The following is a 20,471-nucleotide window of genomic DNA, read 5'->3' on the forward strand; positions in this document are numbered from 1 at the left end:
TTTGAGATACATGTGACACAAACTTAGGCCCTTTTTATGCTTATCTATGACTAAGTCAAGGGCCATAACTCTGGTCTGACTGTGTGAGATCCAAATTAAAACCCCTGATGCACTGCTTCCCGTGCTGAATAACAATCCTGTGAGGTTTGATGACTCTGGGTCGAATACTTTTTGAGCTATGAACAACACAAATTGGGACGGACAGACAGACAGACGGACAAGGGCAACTCTAAGTGTATCCCCTCAAAAAAATGGGGGGGGGGGGGGCACTAAAAGGGAAAATTCAATATTATGTACATGTACAATATACATAATGTCCAGAGAATATAGACATGGTGAAAAATTATTGTACATGTACATAAAATTTACATAATATTAAATATGTCATACTCAACTACGTATGAACAAAATAATGTACAATTATTTTTCAGTACAATATTACCATATAAGTTTTGGATATATAGTTTTCTATATATTTAACGTGAAACCAACTGCTTGTAATTTAAAAGTGTTAGAATGAACTTTGTTTATTCCAATTTATAGAAAAATAAAAAAAAACTCTACATATTGTTGAACAGATTTACTCTGGAACTCGGTTTACATATGGTTTTTCCAAAATTCATGCACGCGCTGTGGGTACAAACAAACCATTCTATAAATAGATTGCGCTACGTAGCATTGAAATATGTCAAAATATTAAACCCACACACAAACACAAATTCAACCTTATTTTATAAATCCAATACATAATGACATTAACATATCTGTCTTTAGTAAATACAGTCGACATCGTACTTGCGACCACCTCTATTAAGCGATTTTTGCATTAAACGACCAGTCAAAATCCCTCCCGAACATTTTCAGTATATAAATTCATTCCATTAAACAACTTTTTTATTAAACGACTAGTGACCACAGAAATGTAGTCCTGGCAGGTGATATATTTGACAAAAGTATCTTTTAAGTGGCCGGGTACCAAAATCCACCGGGCATTTTCTTCATCTGTGTAATTAGCCAGTACGTTTTGCACGTGACTGAATGCAATTTACCTTTGTATCAGTCAAACTGACAAACAATCTAGCCATAATTTTCATGGTTTGTGGACTTGGAAAAGTGTTCATGACGTTAAAACAGATTTTGAAACCATATAATTAAGTATGTTCATAATAAGTACAATTACATTAACAGTTAAAAATAACTCCTTTTCATCTGACTGAAATTCATTAAGAGACCATTTCATAAAGAGACCACTTCTTAGCAGTCCCTTGGGTGGTCTCTTAATACAATGTCGACTGTAGTATCAGTTTGGCTTGTCAATTCAAAGAAATATTTGATTTATTAAAGGTTAAACTTTAATAGTTTATATAACAAATCGGCGATATCTGTACCTACACTGATTTGGGAAAACCCAATTCCGGATTACAACTATTAGTAGGGATATATTTTAAAAATCTACTCATTTCTTTATCACTCAAGAATATATATATTGCTGTGTCTTTGCTAAGTTCAGCATAGAACCATTACCAATCATTTATATATAACATTATCCATATAATATTAACCATTATTATTCAACTTACAATATTACACACTGTATTAGACCAATTGCGCACACGTACCATATAAAACAAGTAGAGCTAATACAAAGCATAACTGACCCAATATGAGAAAAGCAGGGCCAATACGAGAAATCAGGGCCAATACGGAATTCAAGCATTCTGATTGGTTCAAAAGAGAGGGCCAATACGGAGAAGTCACTTCCGTTAGATTTTTAAATTTTGTTTTATATAAAAATTATACATACAATAGTTTTCACATTTTTGACAAAAATATTATCTAACATGTTCGTGTAATAACTAAGACAGAGCAGACGTACGATGTTGATACAAGTATACGTTTTTGTAGATTATAACGATACTTTAGGCTTATTCGTTATTGTGTACAAACAAGTTCCTGTCAGAAGTTTGAGTGACAATTTTCAAGGAGATATATGTTGAGAAAATATGTGAAACTCAGATTAATTAACTGCAAACAATTTCGGATAAGAATAAAATGAGGCATGTGGGGTGTATAATATATGATTGGTTGGTTGTATTATCTTTATCAACACATATGTGTACAATTTTGTGTCTTGTTGCCTGCAGCCTACAAAGAAATGACATTTAAAGCAGTTTCTATCACAGCTCAAATGGTAATCTCAAGATACTCACTAGAGAAAATAAATACGGTAAGTTCCAGTTATTGTTGATTATGTCTAGGTATATATCTCTCAAAATTATTCACACATACCTACTTACAACCTGTTCTGTTTTACTGGCTAAAATGATAATGCTTAAAACACAATTTTTGATCTTCAACTGACATGTATAACTGCCGTAAGGTAACCTAAAATTTCTTCTGATGTTACCGCCAACGTTCAAAAGTTGAATAATAAAATCATCATTAATCAAGCGATTTCATATTGGCCGAGTTATTTGTCCTCGGGCAGTCATATTGGCCCTCAGCCTATGGCCTTGGGCCAATACAACAACCCTTGGACAAATAACAAGGCCAATATGAAATTGCTTGATTAATAGCATTATAGTATATTTTCTTAAGGATTTTATCAATCTGTCTTGCCATTACTCAGTTAAATATCCGTAACATGTAAAACACAGGCACCTATGTAGAACCACCAACATTTTGCAACTGTATTACATAAAACTGAAATAATTCAATTTAAGTGCTGGTGTGAAAATTTAATAGATCATACTAATCTTTGTTGTGATAAAGATATCTTTTCGTTCAATGATACCATCCTTTATTTTCTTTTCCAGTGCTCTTCCTACACATTCCTGTGTCCCATAATTCCATGCGCAGTCGAAATGGCGGTATCTGGCGTCCACAGCTGCGCTTGTAGCAGCCTCACCCTTACAGAAGCAAGCCTCTGTGGCGTACATGCTGCGTATTTGCTGTGTATATGCCGCGAATACAGTAGTACGCCAGAGGAGTACATTTTACATACACCGCATGCCGCGTACATGCCGCGTACTATTTCGACGAGTACACAGCATGTACGCAGGAGGTCACTAGTACACTTCAAGTACGCAGCACAGACTCTGAAAATTTAAGGAGTACACTGCATGTACGAGAGGACTTGTACAAGAAAATAGTACACTGCATGTACACCGCAGATACTTCGAAATTTATAACACTTATATTTAGTTGCATTAAAGTTGTTTCCCCTTGATGCAGTTACGCCATTTTCTTCAGATGTTTACCAAATTACATGCTACAAAAACTGATTTATTTCATTGAAAAGTGGATGAAGAAGAGCATACTATTTTATTTGATAACATCAATCTACATTATTTTGGTAAGGGTAAACACTTATTGATGCATGTCACTTATCTTTTTTCTGTTTTTTTCTGTCCAAATGATCAGCATTTGCATAAGAAAGTTGGTGGGGTAAGGGATTTACATTATCACAGCAGTTTCGCCACAAGAGTACACAGCATGTATGCAGCAGGAGTACACAGCATGTACGCTGCAGGACTCGGGCCAGGAGTACACAGAATGTACGCCGCAGGAGTACACAGCATGTACGCCGCAGGAGTACACAGCATGTACGCCGCAGGGTATACACCGCAGGCTCATTTTGCATGTGAAAAGTGTATGTGCCGCGTACATGCTGCGTACTATTTCTCGCATACTAAATTCCTCCAGCGTACATCCTGTGTACTATGTAGTCCACAGCATGTACGCAGCAAGTAGTACGCGGCAGAGCTCATTTGCATGTCAAAAGTGTACTACAAACGTACTATCGGTGTATGTGCGGTGTATATCCTGCGTACTGTTTAAAGCCCTTGATTTCAGTACACATCATGTACGCATCATATACGCTGTATGTACACAGCAAGAGTACGCAGCACGCCTTTTTCTTCTGTAAGGGCAACCTTCTCCGGTTTGCCCTTAAATAAACAAAGCAACTAATTCTGCACTTTCAATTGAATATTAAGTTATAAAACAATAACAGAATTTGAATGAGTCTAAAAATACTTGATAGACATTTCCCCCATTTCAAACACAGTCCGTCCGGTAAACTCAGTAGATATATTTATGCATCAAAAGGCAATAGGTTCAAATTTCGGGCAAAGCGCATGTTCTCCATGATTTCTGGAAAGTATGCACTATCAAAATGGCGGTAGCAAGCATCAACTGCTGCACTTACAGCAGCCTCAACTTCCTTGGAATTTTCCTGTAACAACCATAGACACTGACTGAAATAAACAATATATATCATATAAGGGTTTGAAGGCAGGATGAATTCTCCTCTTCCTGATCAGCTCCAATAAATAAAATATTATGATAACTTAACGCTCATAATACAATATAATGGTTCTTTTTAATTATGTTCTTTCCGTCTGCAATTTGGGATTTTCCATTTTTTTTATAAACGTTAGTGCTCGTTGAGCTACTTTATATCCAAAGAATGCTGCAATAGTTAACGAGATTCTGTAATTACAAGGACATTTCAGAGTATCATTACAGGTCCACTACCTTAAACTGAACAATTCAAATGGAAAATAACTGCGGGGAGATTGTAAGCCTTGGCCAAATTAAGAAGGTATTCCAAAGTCTTTTCATACTGGAAATATTGTCCTGTTGCAAGTCTGTTATATTTTCTTTTGTTGATCTTCATTAACTGATTGCACAATGGTTACATTTAAATTGATAATAGATTATAGTGCATCTTCTGTAATAGTTCGAAGTTCCTTATTGCATATTATGATAACAGAAACTTCATACCAAATTTGATTCACTATACTATTAAGTTTCAATGTTTATTTCAGTGTGATAAAAAAAGGCAAAACAAATACAGTGAAACACTGCTCGCTCGAGCATCGATGACTCGAGCACCCGGGCTCGCTCGAGCAATTCATGTGGTCCCGGCCGATTTCCTTCTATTTTCTATGTGATGTTACCATGGCTGGGTCGAGCATCGATAACTCGATCGCTCGAGCATGACACCTGGTCCCTGTGTTTTAATTTACTCTCTGTTGCTTCTGGCTAACTCGAGCAGAGGTGTCAAAATTTTTCACACCTTCGGCGGCCAGAATGTATCGTTAAATAAACATTTTCACACACCGTGAGAATTGCGTAGTCTATTCCCAGACTATTTAAAATTTTCTTTGTCGTATATTTGATCTTTGATGAATTAATTTATTGATAAAAGCTTAAAGAAAAGTTTTATTGATCAATATCGATCATTTACTGATTACTTAAAGCATCTTTTCTGCGGATCGAGAAGATAGTTAGAATCTTAGTATTTTAATCAGCAGTTGTTTGATGCAAATGAAGGAAATAATATAGCGTTTCATAAAATTGAGACGATAATTATGATATGCACTTGTTGATGAATAAAATATATAAAAATCTTAGTTGTTTCTTCACATGTGTCATTTACAAATTACATATTGAAACGTCTATCAATAGATAACGTTTGTAATACGTTTGTTTTTGAAAATGTCACAAGTATATTATCATTACGCATCACCGTTTACTCTACAAACGGTCCCGATGACAAACTTTAGTTTTCTTCGTATGTTGGTCAATGTTTGGGTCGCTCGAAACCATGGATAACTCGAGCATTTTGGTTATCCCCTTGCGACCTCGAGCGAGCGGTGTTTTACTGTACATCAGTACCTGTTCAAACACAAATGTTCCAAGCCCTATGGTAGGAATAGATCCTGTTCCATTAATAAGTGGTAATATCTGGAGATCCATGATGTTAAAATGGTCACTTTCATCTGAAAAGATCAATCTACACAATTTCATTTACAACGAAAAAGATTAATAAAAGTAAAGGAAAAGGGAACCTGCAAAAACCTTTAACATGGTTGCAGTCTACATTTATTTCCCTTTTCAAGCCAAGCAAGAGTAAAAAGACAAGATGTTACAAATCTGTAATTGCATTACATACTGGTTTTGATGCACAGATCAATTTCTCACTCTCTATACACAGTTGGTAAAAATGTCTGCCACTACATTATGTTTTGTTCTACTTGTTTTGAAAAGATCAATTTAGTTCAAGCAGTTGTCAAAATACAGAATATGCATAACAACACTGTTTTCAACATATATGGTCAGAGCCACAAAGGGAGGTAACTATAATACTTCCTACCAAGTTATTTAAATATTCAAACACATGTCAAATATCTGAGATAAAAATACAATGATGCTTCAGACTAAGTTTGATGAAGATCCATTCAGCAGTTCAGGACAGAGACATTTAGAGGTATTTCTTTTTTTAGCCCAGGCAGCCTATAAACAGGGCCAGGCTGTAATACTTAAATAAACTTGATAGAGGACCATGCCAGGATGCTACTGACCAAGTTTGGTGTAATTCTGACCAGTAGTTTCAGAGGAGATGTCATCTAAAGAAAAGTGAGGCCAAACAGACTGATGATGGATGGTGAGGGATCACAATAGTTCACCCTAAGCACTTTGTGCTCAGGTGAGCTAAAAAAGGTATATATGAAATGGATAATCCAGAATTACATGGATTTTTACAATAACTTAAAAATGAGTAAAAATATTTAAAGATATTCTGTAAAAAACTGTCACTAAAATATCTTATTGTTAAATATGAAGCTTTACATCAGTTGTATTTAATCTGACTTAACATAACTAAATGTGGGCAACTTTGTTCTTTATCATTTCAGAACTTTAACAGAATCATTATGGCAGCAATTAAGAACTAACTGGTTGACTCAGCAAGGCAAGATTGACTTCCTTACATTGTCTGACAGCAACATCAGACTCTAAGTAAATAAGGGTTCATACCCGGTTTGGGAGGTGCAACTCAATTGGGATATAAGGTGTAAGGTGTCAACGTGTGTCACCATTTCCGAGTACCAAAACTGGTTAGTAACCCAGGTAGATGTACTTTGAAACCCACAAGTTAGCAATATTACCCTAATGGTTAGAAACCCAGTAATAACACTTTGACATCCAGAAGTAAAATGTCTGTAGGCTCAGTGTGTGTGTAATTGATTAGTGAATACCAAACCAAGATCCACGTCAGAGGGCAATCCTTCATAGGAAGGAGAGGAGTGTAGTGGCTTTGGTTCACTGACCAGTGACTGATGTTTATTGACCTACAACACCCGAGAAAATAGCCGATGAACACGTGCATAGCTGAGAGAAGGACATTCTGGTATACTACACTCTGCAGTGAGGACGCCATCTCAACAAAGTGTATCTACAATCCAAAGTGAACTATGTAGTTCAACCTTAATATGGAACAATTCAAATCAGAAGGTCTTTTCACCTCAAGACACCACAAAACACCCCAAGACACCGAAAATATTAATTTAATTTCTATTATTTATTAAAAAATGTACTGAAGACATGTTATTACAGTTAAATATACCTTTAGAATAGATTCGTTCAAGGAAATACATCTAAGAACATCAGCTGAAATGAACTTGTTATTAATGTTAAAGGGAGGTAAAGCCAATGTTACTATATAAATTACGTATGGATTTGTTTCCCTTGAATATGGTCAATACCGCCTGACAATTAAAAACAAATAGTCAGGCGCGTAGCTGGAGCGATTTTGTTATTACACAGATTGCTGCACTACTGCATCGACCCTTGGCTTATGCCGAGTTGGGGGGTAGGTGTGGGAGGGGGCATCCCCCTGCCACAGGTGGGGGTCCAGGGGGCCTCCCCCCGAGAAAAATTTAGATTTTACTCGTTAAAATAGAGCCCACTGAACGCATTTCGAGACAAAAAATGATCCGTGATGACAACTTTAAACATGTTCATTTTTCTCAATCTTCTAATTTTAATGTGATTAGATGCGTGTACTAGATATGCATTAAATTTCTTACCACTAGGTTACTTTCAATAAAAGATATCAATAACAACTGACCATTGAGATGTGTACATCCGTTCAAACTCCACATACTACCAGTATAGTTCGACCACGTGTTTTGAGCTGTGACGGAATGATACACTTTTTCAATTGGGTTATATCGATATTCGGTCCATACCTGGCTGAAAAATCTCTATAGAGTAAGTTGATATGTATGTTTTGTTTACCATGAACTTGATTATATCGCTGGCGCAATTGTTAGAGTGTAACGATTACAAACCGTGAGGTGCGAGTTCAAGCCCAGATTACGGCCGTATTTTTTCTCTAGTATACATTATTTTTATTTCATTTTACACTTTTTAAAAACCATTTTATATATTTTAATAATAATATTTGACTTTATTTCATTGTTTCTATATTTTTAATATATTTTGCTACTTTTATTTCAATTTAGTTCATGTCACATAATGTCAACTTCTTCAGCTGTGTCAGTCTCTGAGTCAGAAGATGTATCGGAATCCGAGTTAAGGTCGATGATCATCAGTGGTGGAAGATCGTCTATAGCAATATCTAAACAAAAATTAAAAAAAAAATAAAATGTGAATTTACCAAGGCTCGAACTGTTAAGCCAACGCTATATCCTTTGGGCCATGTGTTCGTTTACATTCATCGATAACATAATACTGCTTTACTATGTAGTACATATATGTTCCTACCTTTTTTTGGTGAATCAACTGTCATGCATAAATTAGTCATGGCTCAAAAAACGTGGTCGACCTATAGTACTACTTGCTAATAAGAATTAGACAGTTCTTATGTTCTCTGACGATTTTTATGTAATATATTGGAACACAATTTTGTCAACATTTCTGTGGAGTTACACATTTTTTCAAAGTTTATTCCGGTTTATTTGTTTTATAGCAATCAGCGTATGTTATGAACTACACAGCATGTTGTCAAGCAATTAAACTCGAATAAACCTTGATAAAGGTAAGTAAACTCGATTGGAACATCGAAAACTGTGTTCCAAAGTGCGTATTACATATAATACAACTACGGTCAAAGTATACAATGAATTCCACAGACACTTGTTTACATAGACACACCCCTCCCAACTGTCAGTAGATCAACATGGCCTTAGTGTACTTCTTGCCCAAGATATCATCAAACCAGGCATTAATATATGTGACAAATGCCATTGGAGGTTGGGATACACAATTACAGAGTCAAGATTCAGCATTTTTAAAATACCCCATTTTCTATCAAACACATATACTGTAGAGGTTTGATAGAAAATTGGGTATTTTAAAATCTGAATGTTAAAATCTGAGTCTATCTGATATTAATAGTGAAAAGTTAAACAACAGCAAAATCATTTTCTAATAGACAGATGACTATGATTTGTGAATTCTGTATTACATGCATCGGCCTAAATAAAACTTAATTAAGCCTACGAGGCATATTGTTATTTTGTCAACAAAAATATATCGGATTATTTAAATGTAAACATTGCTATTTTACCTCATTAGAAAGGTGTAGAGGTGAGCTTGGTCCCATTCAGATGTGAGGAATGACATCTTTTCTGTATCAGTTAACGTGCGGTCTTCATTTCCTAACACATCAGGATATGGTTCTTTAAAGCTTGAACCAGAACCTTGTTCGAATTTTGCCGACATGTTTACTTTTCAATCAATATTAAAATATGTCACACAGTGCGGTACACTGTATACTTACCATGATAAAAAATGTTACACAAACATACAGTAAAGTAGCATTTGAATGGAGACAACTACGATTATTGGACAGTAAATCAGACAACAAAAGTCTGCGTTTCTGCTACTGTTTGCGAACAGCCGATTAACCCCTTCACCCCATACCCCCTCTGCTTTTTATTTCAAATTTGGGTGATTTGGGATGGACAAAAAATTAAACTGTCAAAATTCTATTACGCAACTGCGTATTTGCATACAGGCAGCTATGCGCCCGATAGCTGTCATCATTGAACATTGATTCTATGATTTTACAATATTATATTACTGTACCCTTTGATTCTATCAATTGAAAATCATTTTAACTTTAGAAACTTCAATGTTGAATATAAACTCATGCGCGGATCCAGCCAATTTTCTCAGAGGGGGTCCGACCGGCCCCCTCACTAAGACCAGGAAGGTCTAATATGTATCAATCATTCCAGCTATGACAAACATGTGTCCTTATACATTAAATAATTTGATGGTGTGCTTTGTTGTGTGTGTGGATGTTAGCCGTATAATAGAACAGGGTTGTCAATAAGTCTTCGTTGAACAAGCTGAAAAAGAAAATTCAAGGCCCAGCTAGATCTGGGTGGGGGTCTGGCGGCATGTCCTGGAAAATTTTGAAATTCAGCGCTTCATTTCATGCATTCTGGGGCATTTTAGGAGCATTTAAGGACACCTTTTCTGCTGCAATTTTATATACAATACTTATTTTCACAGTTTTAAGGACTAACCTGTTAAATATGTGAAAAATTATAAAATTAAGTTTTCTTAAAGGTAAAATTCTTAGTTTCTTTGAGATAATTAACATAAATATGAATTATGTTGGGGTCGTATGCAGCAGCCACATACACTTTGAATGCAGTCCTAATGTTGCCTTTTCGAAAAACCATTTTCTTTCCTTCTTCTGTTCTTCCCTATTTTAGGACTTTCCAGTGGGGGTCCGGACCCTCTGGATCCGCACATGTCACTTTGCTAAGACTGTATTTGTTAAATGAATTTTATATATTCTATATATAATATTAAATAATTAAAATGTCGTTCTTGTTTATACTTTGTTGTGGCTGAATGAGCCATGGGCAGAAAGCCTCGAGCTCTTCATGGTGTTAGTATCTAAAGAAAAGTGAGGCCAAACAGACTTGAAGATGGATGGTGAGGGATCACAATAGCTCACCCCAAGCACTTTGTGCTCAGGTTAGCTAAAAAGGTATATGGTTATCACATTCTAATTTCTGAATGCAAGGGAAATAACTGGAACTCCTTTATAACATTTAAGTGTTTCTGGATTGTTCCCCTTGAGTTATTATGTTTTATAGTTTAATTTTTCTAGGATTAAAAAAAGAAAGAAAATTGCCACCAATAACTTCAAAATATGTTATTTTGACATATTATTACTAAACAATAGGATAATTATTGTTTTTAGGTGTCTTGGTGTGAAAAGACCCTCCCTAGTCTAAATAATCAGACATCATGTAGACCGATTTTACATTATGATATTTCACGTTGTCTATGTAGAGGGGATGTCAAAAAATATAACAATATTCAACTCTTTGAGTACAATTATTTGGACTAGACCACAGGCACCAGTATCGGACCTGGGACAAAAATATGTTTGTTTTCATCCTAAATGAGTTAAAAATGAAAAATATGTAGTGAAATATGAGCCCCCATCAAAATATACATATGTCTACTGAAGGCCAGAATCTCGAGAATCGAGTCTGCGAGCAATGGGTTCACTTCCCGGGCCGTTGTGAAATAAATTCTCTAGACAATTAAACAAACTACCTATCAATATTTCACGTGTACATTTAGCTACAAAATGAGACCGACTCTGTTTGGCCTCACTTTTCTTTAGACACTAACACCACGAAAAGGCTTTCTGCCCATGGCTCATTCAGCCACAACAGTAGACATACGTATATTTTGAAGGGGGCTCATATTTCACTACATATTTTTCATTTTTAACTCATTTAGGATGAAAACAAACATATTTTTGTCCCAGGTCCGATACTGGTGCCTGTGGTCGAAAGAAGCCCCTAATAAAGGTCACAATAAGCTAAATAGTTTTCCCTATATATTCTATATAAAACTGACCTTTTTTAAAGAGCTACCAAACATAGCTAGACCCATTTCAGAGAACAAATCCTTACCTCATTTTAAAGAGTTATGATAAAACTGATATAAAATGAAGAGAAAAGTAGGGGTCATGTATCTTCTCATTCTCATCCATCAGAGGTTCGTCAAAATCCCGAGACGAACCTCTGATTTATTTCCATCGTTTACTTGGTGAGCATGCGCACTCGTAATTACTATCGCGAGTGGTTTCAGCCAATCATTGTTCGCCATTATTTGGAACTCCGAATTGAAACTTCAAAAAATATGTAAACAAGATACTTGCTTACGATGGATAAAGGCTGTATTCCATGATTGCGATAAATAAAGATTTATTCCAGTAATTCGACGTTAAGAGATTTACATCAAGAAATAATAATATTCGTCGTAAATGGACATCGTATTACCTCGATAATATGGAAAGGACGCGGTCACGCTTTTCACGGACGATTTTGATTGGTTCGCTACGATTTGTCGCGAAACGACGCTGATTGGCTGAAACGTTTTACCTGTAATGTAACCAAACCATAAATATCGGCGAAATGTGCCAGAGGTTCATCCGGGGAACCACGGTAGACCTCTGGTATGCGAGAATGGTATCTTCTAAGAGAGATTTCTCTGGTCACATTTGCTTACTGTAAACTGACATCAAAATCACACTGCTGTGACCTGGAAATACTACTCATACTAAAATTGAGCTTGACTTCACCAAATACAACCTGCTCTCCCATTTTTCCTACCAAAATGTCAAAAATACATCCACAATGAAATTTAAACAGAAACTAGCTTCAATTTAGACCTCTGTTGCCATGCCAAGTGAAAAATTAGTGTTCAAATATCTGGCAGCCATTACGCGACTAGACCAGATGGCTGCCATACTGGTTCCTTTAGTTTAGTTAGGCCTATAAGAAAAACTGTTTTTCTGTAATAGTCCCAATTTCATTTGTATAGTACAAGTAACATATCTGCATGAAACATACCAAGTTTCAGCTTGATTAAATCAGTTTTCCAGGTTTTATGGCAATTTCAGTAATGCGGGTCCCTGCGTCAATTTTCCTTCAAAATTGATGTCGCGACATAATTTTTAACCAGTTCTTCTAGCCAGAGCTGGTTTTTGCCCTATTTCATAAATTTTCACCATACTTTGCAAGCAAATTACACACTAACACTTCGAAATATACCAAATGTCCTCTCTGAAAAGTATAGATGGGCAAAATATAGAGTGTAAATGTGCATTTTTTTTTAAAAATACACCCAACACAGTGAAAATGTGATTTTTTTGGGTTTTTATCAATTTTTGCAGCAAAATTTCAATGAAATGCTCTTTTTTAACCAAAATCTGACCAAACTAGTTCATTTATATCAATATCTGGACAAATCTCAATTTTTGCCCACATTTTCTTACATAGATCTTAATTTTTCCATTTTTCGAGCATTTGAGAGTAAATCGGGGGCCAAATGGGCATTATTTCACTCGTGGAATGAATTTTACATAAAATAGGACACTTTTCATGCTAATACTCCCATGTTTTCAAGTTGTTTACTTGAAAACGAAAGTAGGGTGTTTATTCTGCGGTCTGCTTTCTGAAATGCGGGTACCTGACTTCAGTTGACTTGCATTTCACTGCATACTATTCAACACCCCTTTTTTTTTTCGTTTTCTTGAAGCAAATGTATGGATATCTTGTGGAAAATAAGTCTACGACGGAGTGAAAATCTAGAAACTGTAAAAAAATGGTTCTGAAGTAGCTGGATTTTATATGAAACAAAGAACAATTTCTTTTATTGGTATATAGCCTAGACATGGTAGATATTCTGTACAGTGACACTCAATATGTGCGAACATCCAATAGGGGCGATTTAATGCTGGCGTCTGTACAGTACGCAGCTAATGTTGAATAAATATATAACACTGACTTTAAATTGTGAAACCACTTGTTAACAAAGACCATTTTTTTTCATTTACAGGTCATATTTAACCCTTACCATGGCACGATTGATTCTGCCTTTGGGGCCATTGTAGATCATGATCAGCCTGCACATCCGTCGGTCTGATCATGATCTACACTGTTCGCCATTCAGTCAGTATCTTTTTGATAAGCACCCCTTTTAACAGTTAATGGTATTGTCCACATTGAATGATGGACCAGTTCATTATAGAAATTTAGCAGGGTAAGAGTCATCCATGCAGTCTGATCATGATCTACACTGTTCGCCATTCAGTCAGTACCTTTTTGATAAGCACCCCTTTTAACAGTTAATGGTATTGTTCACATTGAATGATGGACCAGTTCATTATAGAAATTTAGCAGGGTAAGGGTTAAAGACAGGTCTGATTGTATATCATGTTTTTCCTACCTGCAGGTATACAGGTCACAAGCGTGTTCGGATCTGGGCTGTATGATAAAGTTCTTTCAAGCCGACTTGTGAAAGGGAATATGTCTACTGTGACTCCGCACTTTTGGCATGTTACCAGTGATGTACCTCTCGTGATTGACTTGCACTCATCAGCATGTCTAAATAAGAAAGAAAACAATACCAAATAAAAGAGCTAAATAGTAAATATATTATATTGAAAGTAAACAAAAGGGGGCGTGGTAAACAAAAACATAACACACAGCATTAAGTCAAGAACCAATTGTAACCTGAAAATATGAACACTAGCTCCACAACTTCACACACTCAGGATCAACAATGAATGGACCTATGAGATTTGATGAGTCTCTAGGTCATATATTTTTTGAGATATGCACAACTCAAATTCAGACATGTGGACGGATGTACAGACAAGGGCAAATCTAAGTCCCCCCAACCCCAATTTTATTTTAGCGGGATGGGAAAGGGGCACAAAAATGTAAATAAATTAGGTGAAAAATAATATCTCGATACCAGAAAGCCCTTGAGACAACACTCCAGACTACATGTTTAAAAATCAGAACAAACTTGAGCTATTTATGGTATTTCACCATAATTCTATAATCCTTTAAACTTTTGTAAGAAATAATATCACATTTTCTCAGCAGTGTTTATGTCTCAAGACAAGTAAAATTAATTCAATAACATTGAGAAAGGTTTTGCATGGTTCTTGCACATGACTGCTGCAAAATATTGTGACTCTAGAGTAGATATGGGTCAGTGGCACCTTCACTTTAAAGGCACTTGACAACATTAAGTAGCTAGAAGTAAGATTTTTGCTATAGAATACATCTTAAACAAATAAGTGCAAGAGGGCGATGGTGGCCCTATGTTGCTCACTTGATTCAGATAACAGACAAGAAGAGTTTTAAAGGTTCTAAGTCTATTTAAAACTAGAACCGTCACAGGAGTGACTAAGAATACCGCCACAATACAACTTTGTCACAGAAGTATGACAACCGTAAGAAAGAAATGACCACAGGAAAGAGCAATTCAAGTTGTTTAACTTGAAGTCAATAAATATTTAAACCTGTCAACCTTTTCATGAGTCCAGAAACCACAAGTTTGGCAAATTTTAAGTTGGAAAGGGGCCATAACTAGGTCAAAAAAATTTAATGGTGATTTGTATGCAAAGTCGAACTTAATTTGTATTTTATGATATTACATCTGTTTACCAAAATTAATCTAATTCTGCTTCTGTCTCATTTCATGAATTATTGTCTGGAAACCATGAGTCTGGCAAATTTTAAGTTGGAAAGGGGCCATAACTACCTAAAAAAATTGGTGTTTTGTAGCCAATGTCGAACCTGACTTGTGTTTTATGATGTTACACCTGTGTACCAAAATTTATTTATATCTGTCATGCCTTTCATGAGTTATTGTCTGGAAACCATGAAAACCAACAGGCTGACAGACGAGCTCACACCTGTATAACAAGTGGCACCAACTGGTGGTAGGGTTTGACCCCAGGGGCATGTTTCGGACAAACTTGGTACAGCACTACCTTACAAAGCTACATGTGACCACTTATATTATGAGACATTTCTATTAAACAACCGCTTAAAATCCCGCCCAAACATTACTACTATGTATACTGTGAAATCATCTAAATTCGTTGGCATGAAATTTCGCGCAAATGGCAAAGAAGACAGTTTTGCGCTGGCTTTAATTCACACATTTTCAATTTAGGATAGAAATTATTTTAAGATACTTTTTTTTAGAAATCGCCAGCATTGCAATAATGTGTCACTATCATGTAAATCCTGTCAATAAAAGCGGCCCTTTTATGACCTTGTTAAAAACAATATGATGGTCCAACTGATAATTGTTGCCAATTGACACTATGGTTAGGTAAAGTGTGAAAGAGTATCCAATGATCGATTAAAATAAGAGGAGTTTGAATTCTTATTATGAATGGCTCTTGTATATTATTCTAAAACAATGTCAGGTGCCAATAATTACAAAGCTGCACTGTTACATTTAGTAACACAGTCTGAGAAACTTAAAATTTGTGGACGACAAACAAATTAAGACACACTTGAATTCAAATATTTACATAGTTTCCTGTCAAGGATGATAAATACCGGTAAGAGAAATATTTCGCAGCATTTGTAAGACAATGACAAGGAGCGTAAGTAATTGAAGCGTTCGTAAAGAATATCCAATTAACCCTTTAATATAAATAAATGAATCAGTATATCAAAATCCATTTTGGTAAAAACAAATAAGTACTTTAATTAAATGCCGATATACTGTGAAATACACGGATCTTATAAGATACTTTCAGACAGCAAATAAGTTCGGATAACTACATATTAAATGGTTAAATAATAGCGCGGTCTTAAATTCGCACATTGTCCTTAGCGCGAAATACGCGAAAATTCGTCCTGCGCGAACAAAAATATTTCACAGTAAGTACATTCCACTGAATGATTTTTTGCATTATGCAACCAGCAACCACTTGAAACTTGTCCCAGCAATCTTAGTAAAGGGAATTCTTGTTTTATTGTTTTCATTATTATGTGACGAGGTTTTGATTCTGGTAGTATTGTTTCTGTTGTTCTTGGAAATGGTCGGCATATTTTAAATATCCATAACCGTGGCGCACAAATTAACAACACTACCAGAAGCATATATTCAAGGTATTTAAACAATTATTTTAACTCTTGCAGTCCCTACGTACAATCAAGCAGAACAACTTTGGTAGAGGACCATCCACGCCAAGTTTCATCAAAATCCGTTCAGTGGTTTTGGAGATGTCGTTTAAACACAATTATTGGCACTTGTGTACAAGTGCGTTTGTGTAACGTAATGGTACAAGTACAAAGTACACCAGTGTTATTTACACAAAAATAAATGCTTTTTTCTTTCTATAAGAAATGCATAGTGAATTAAGTATGTAATATTACATGGAGATGGAAAGCAGTTGCTTTGTTGTAGCCTAAACTACATTCTTGCATACCAAGGCCAGGCTATCATTGTTTGTCTCTGGACGACATGAACCTTCGACCAATGAGAATGTAGTGACAGTCTAGTTAAAACATGCTGTTGAAAGATTCTGCATCAGGATTTTGTGTTAGTGTACTTCACTTCCACATCTTGTACCTACATGTTCTTGATCCACAAGTAAATAAGACCTCCAACAGGACACGGATAAGAAAGGTGATATTTGTGGTGAAACATCTTTCAAAGGGGGCCTCTATGGTCAAGTGGTTAAGGTCCCTGACTTAAAAACACTTGCCCCTCATCAATGTTGGTTTGAGCCTTATTTGGGGCGTTGAATTCTTCATGTGAGGAAGCTATCCAGCTGGTCAGTGGTTCTACTCAGGTGCCTGCCTGTGATGAAATAATGCACGTAGGGGCACCTGAGACCTTCTTCCACCATCAAAGCTGTAAACTCGCCATATGAGCTATAATTGTGTCAGTGTGACTTTTAACATAACAAAAAAACCATCTTTTAACATTTGGCTAACCCTCCAGAAAATTTAAGAGCAGCAGTGTTAACAAGTATCAACACATTTAAGAATTCACCGTTACCAAAATATGGCTGTGGAAGGACAGGTGAACAAACAGATTCTGACCATACTAGAAGTATATCCTCATTTATATGGCTTCAGGGTAACTTCGATTAAAATAAAGTCAAGTCATTTCATTTTACATAGGGAAACATTTATTAATGTTACAAATTTCATTCATATATGGAATTTCATAACAAATTGTCAAATACAATATACATAATTATACATTAAGTCATCAATGTTTGCAATGAGCAATACAGTGAAAAGATGCAGAATCAAAGTTTGGTTTTAGGCCAGTATAAATTCCTGGTTGTGTTCACCTATATATTCTTCAGACTGTGTACCTGTGTGTTCGGGCTCAGAGTCTTTTCCAGAACATTTTCAGGCATAAATGATGATATTTACATGTAGCAGTGAGCACAATGCCCAACATAGTGAGCTTGATATTTTGCTATGTTGCAACATTTTTACTACATCAGGTATAGATGTGTTGCAAAAACTCGAAATGTATGACGAATCAGAAACCAAAACTGAATAAGCATGACAAGACACAACAAGCAGTCTATCTAATAATGAAAAAAGCAAAACTTTGTATTCAATAATAACTTGTTAAATCAAATGATCAAGATTCTGCTTCAAGTCTGAAAAGAGATTTTTTCTGCAAAATCTAAATATAGCAGTTACAAAAAAACTTGCATTGATTCTGATTTCATACCACAGTTGTTGTCCCAGAACCACAGGGGACAAAGACTGAAATACACTACAACAAAACAGAAACAGCCAGTTGTACAACTGTTCAACAAGTTGGAGAGATTTTGTAAGTATTCACTATAATTTGTCAAGCTACTGGAATAATGATGGCTTTGTAACAATTTCCTACAAACGTTTTTTCTTTCTAAAATTCAAAACAAGTAGAACACTTTGTTCCTTTTTTAACAATGTATATATCTTGTGCATGCTATACCAACTGTGTGTGCACACCATTAAACATTGCACCTAAATATATTCTATAAACAAAGAAATTTATAAAAGAAATATTCTACACATATAATTTCCATTTAGAAAAGAAAGTTAACATGAACAAGAGATCACAGAGTGATCTTGGCGCCCACCAATGTGCCATTTTTGAGTGTTTCAAATTTCAAGACTTACTGACTAGCTCAAGGTCAAATTTCATTTCCGTACACAACACTTTGCATGTGGTCCAAATTCGAAAGCTGTAGCTTGAGAAATGTGAAAGTAGGTCACTAGATCAATTTCAAGGACGAAATGTGAAAGTAGGTCACTAGGTCAAAATCAAGGTCAAATTACACTTCAGAACACAAATTTATGCATGTCGTCCAAATTTAGAGCCTGTACCTTCAAAAATGTGAAAGTAGGTCACTAGGTCAATGTCAAGGTCAAAGTTTGTTTCGGTAAACAATCCTATGCATGTGGTCTAAATTTGAAGCCTGTAGCTACAGAAATGTGAAAGTAGGTCACTAGGTCAATCTTAAGGTCAAAGTTCATTTCGGTACACAAAACTATGCAAGTGGTCCAAATTTGAAGGCTGTAGCTCGAGAAATGTGAAAGTAGGTCACTAGGTCAAAATCAAGGTCAAATTTTATTTCGGAACACAGAACTATGCATGTGTTCCAAATTTGAAGCCTGTACCATCAAAAATGTGAAAGTAGGTCACTAGGTCAATGTAAAGGTCAAAGTTTGTTTCCGTACACAAAACTATGCATGTGGTCCAAATTTGAAGGCTGTAGCTTGAGAAATGTGAAAGTAGGTCAGTAGGTCAAAATCAAGGTCAAATTCCAATTCGGAACACAAACTATGCATGTGGTCCAAATTGAAGCCTGTAACCTTCAAAAATGTGAAAGTGGGCACTAGGTCAAAGTCAAGGTCAAGTTTTTTTCAGTGCACAAAATATGCACGTGGTCCAAATTTGAAGGCTGTAGCTACAGAAATGTGAAAGTAGGTCACTAGGTCAAAATAAAGGTCAACTCATGTCAAGGTTCATCTTGCCACTCAAAAACCATACTGTGGTCCAAATTTGAAAGTTGTAGGTTATTGACAAGAAGATTTTAAAATCTTTTCCTATATAAGTCTATATGAACCATGTGACCCCCCAGGGCGGGGCCATATTTGACCCTAGGTAGGATAATTTGAACAAACTTGGTAGAGAACCACTAGATGATGCTACATTACAAATGCCAAAGCCCTAGGCTTTGTGGTTTGGACAAGAAGATTTTCAACGTTTTTCCCTATGTAAGTCTATGTAAACCATGTGACCCCGGGGCGGGGCCATATTTGACCCTAGGGGGATAATTTGAACAATCTTGGTAGAAGACCTCTAGATGATGTCATATACAAAATATCAAAGCCCTAGGCCCTGTGTTTTGAACAAGAGGTTTTCAAAGTTTTTCCCTATATAGTGTATATAAACCATGTGACCCCGGGCGGGGCCATATTAGACCCCAAGGAATATTTTGAATCATCTGGAGAGGACCACTAGATGATGCTTCATACCAAATCAAGCCCTAGGCTCTGTGGTTTGGACAAGAAGATTTTCAAAGTTTTTTCCTATATAAATCTATGTAATTATAGAAATAAACAAAGGGCATAACTTACTAAAAAATTGTTGAACCAGTCTGATTTTCAGGGGGACACAACTAGGGTACCAATACATCATTCTGACAAAGTTTGGTCAAAATCCCCCAGGTAGTTTATGAGGAGATGCGATAACGAGAAATTGTTAACGGACGGAAGGACGGACGGACTGACGGACGGACGGACGGAAGGACGACGGACCACGGACGCAGAGTG

At 36.0% G+C, this 20,471-nt stretch overlaps 1 protein-coding gene across 5 annotated transcripts in view; it reads right to left on the reverse strand.

Annotated features, from left to right (window-relative positions):
- The window catches only part of LOC123537123 (aldo-keto reductase family 1 member B7-like), a 48,826-nt gene extending 34,570 nt beyond the window's left edge, over nt 1-14,256 (reverse strand). For 2 of the 5 annotated variants that reach the window (XM_053528439.1, XM_053528436.1), the window contains exons 1-4: nt 14,086-14,256; nt 5,686-5,789; nt 3,936-3,950; nt 2,757-2,909 (exon numbers count right to left, since the gene is read on the reverse strand). In XM_053528439.1, coding sequence (XP_053384414.1) covers nt 2,757-2,909; nt 3,936-3,950; nt 5,686-5,766 — 249 coding nt within the window. In that variant the 5' untranslated portion in view covers nt 5,767-5,789; nt 14,086-14,256. Of the gene's footprint in view, nt 1-2,752; nt 2,910-3,935; nt 3,953-5,685; nt 5,790-12,707; nt 13,251-14,085 lie in introns of those variants that run through there. The other 3 variants (XM_053528437.1, XM_053528438.1, XM_053528440.1) reach the window with 3 other exon arrangements.
- Between the last annotated feature and the right edge of the window lie 6,215 nt (nt 14,257-20,471).

The sequence above is a fragment of the Mercenaria mercenaria genome, chromosome 17 (genome assembly GCF_021730395.1).
Source record: "Mercenaria mercenaria strain notata chromosome 17, MADL_Memer_1, whole genome shotgun sequence".
NCBI lineage: Eukaryota > Metazoa > Mollusca > Bivalvia > Venerida > Veneridae > Mercenaria > Mercenaria mercenaria.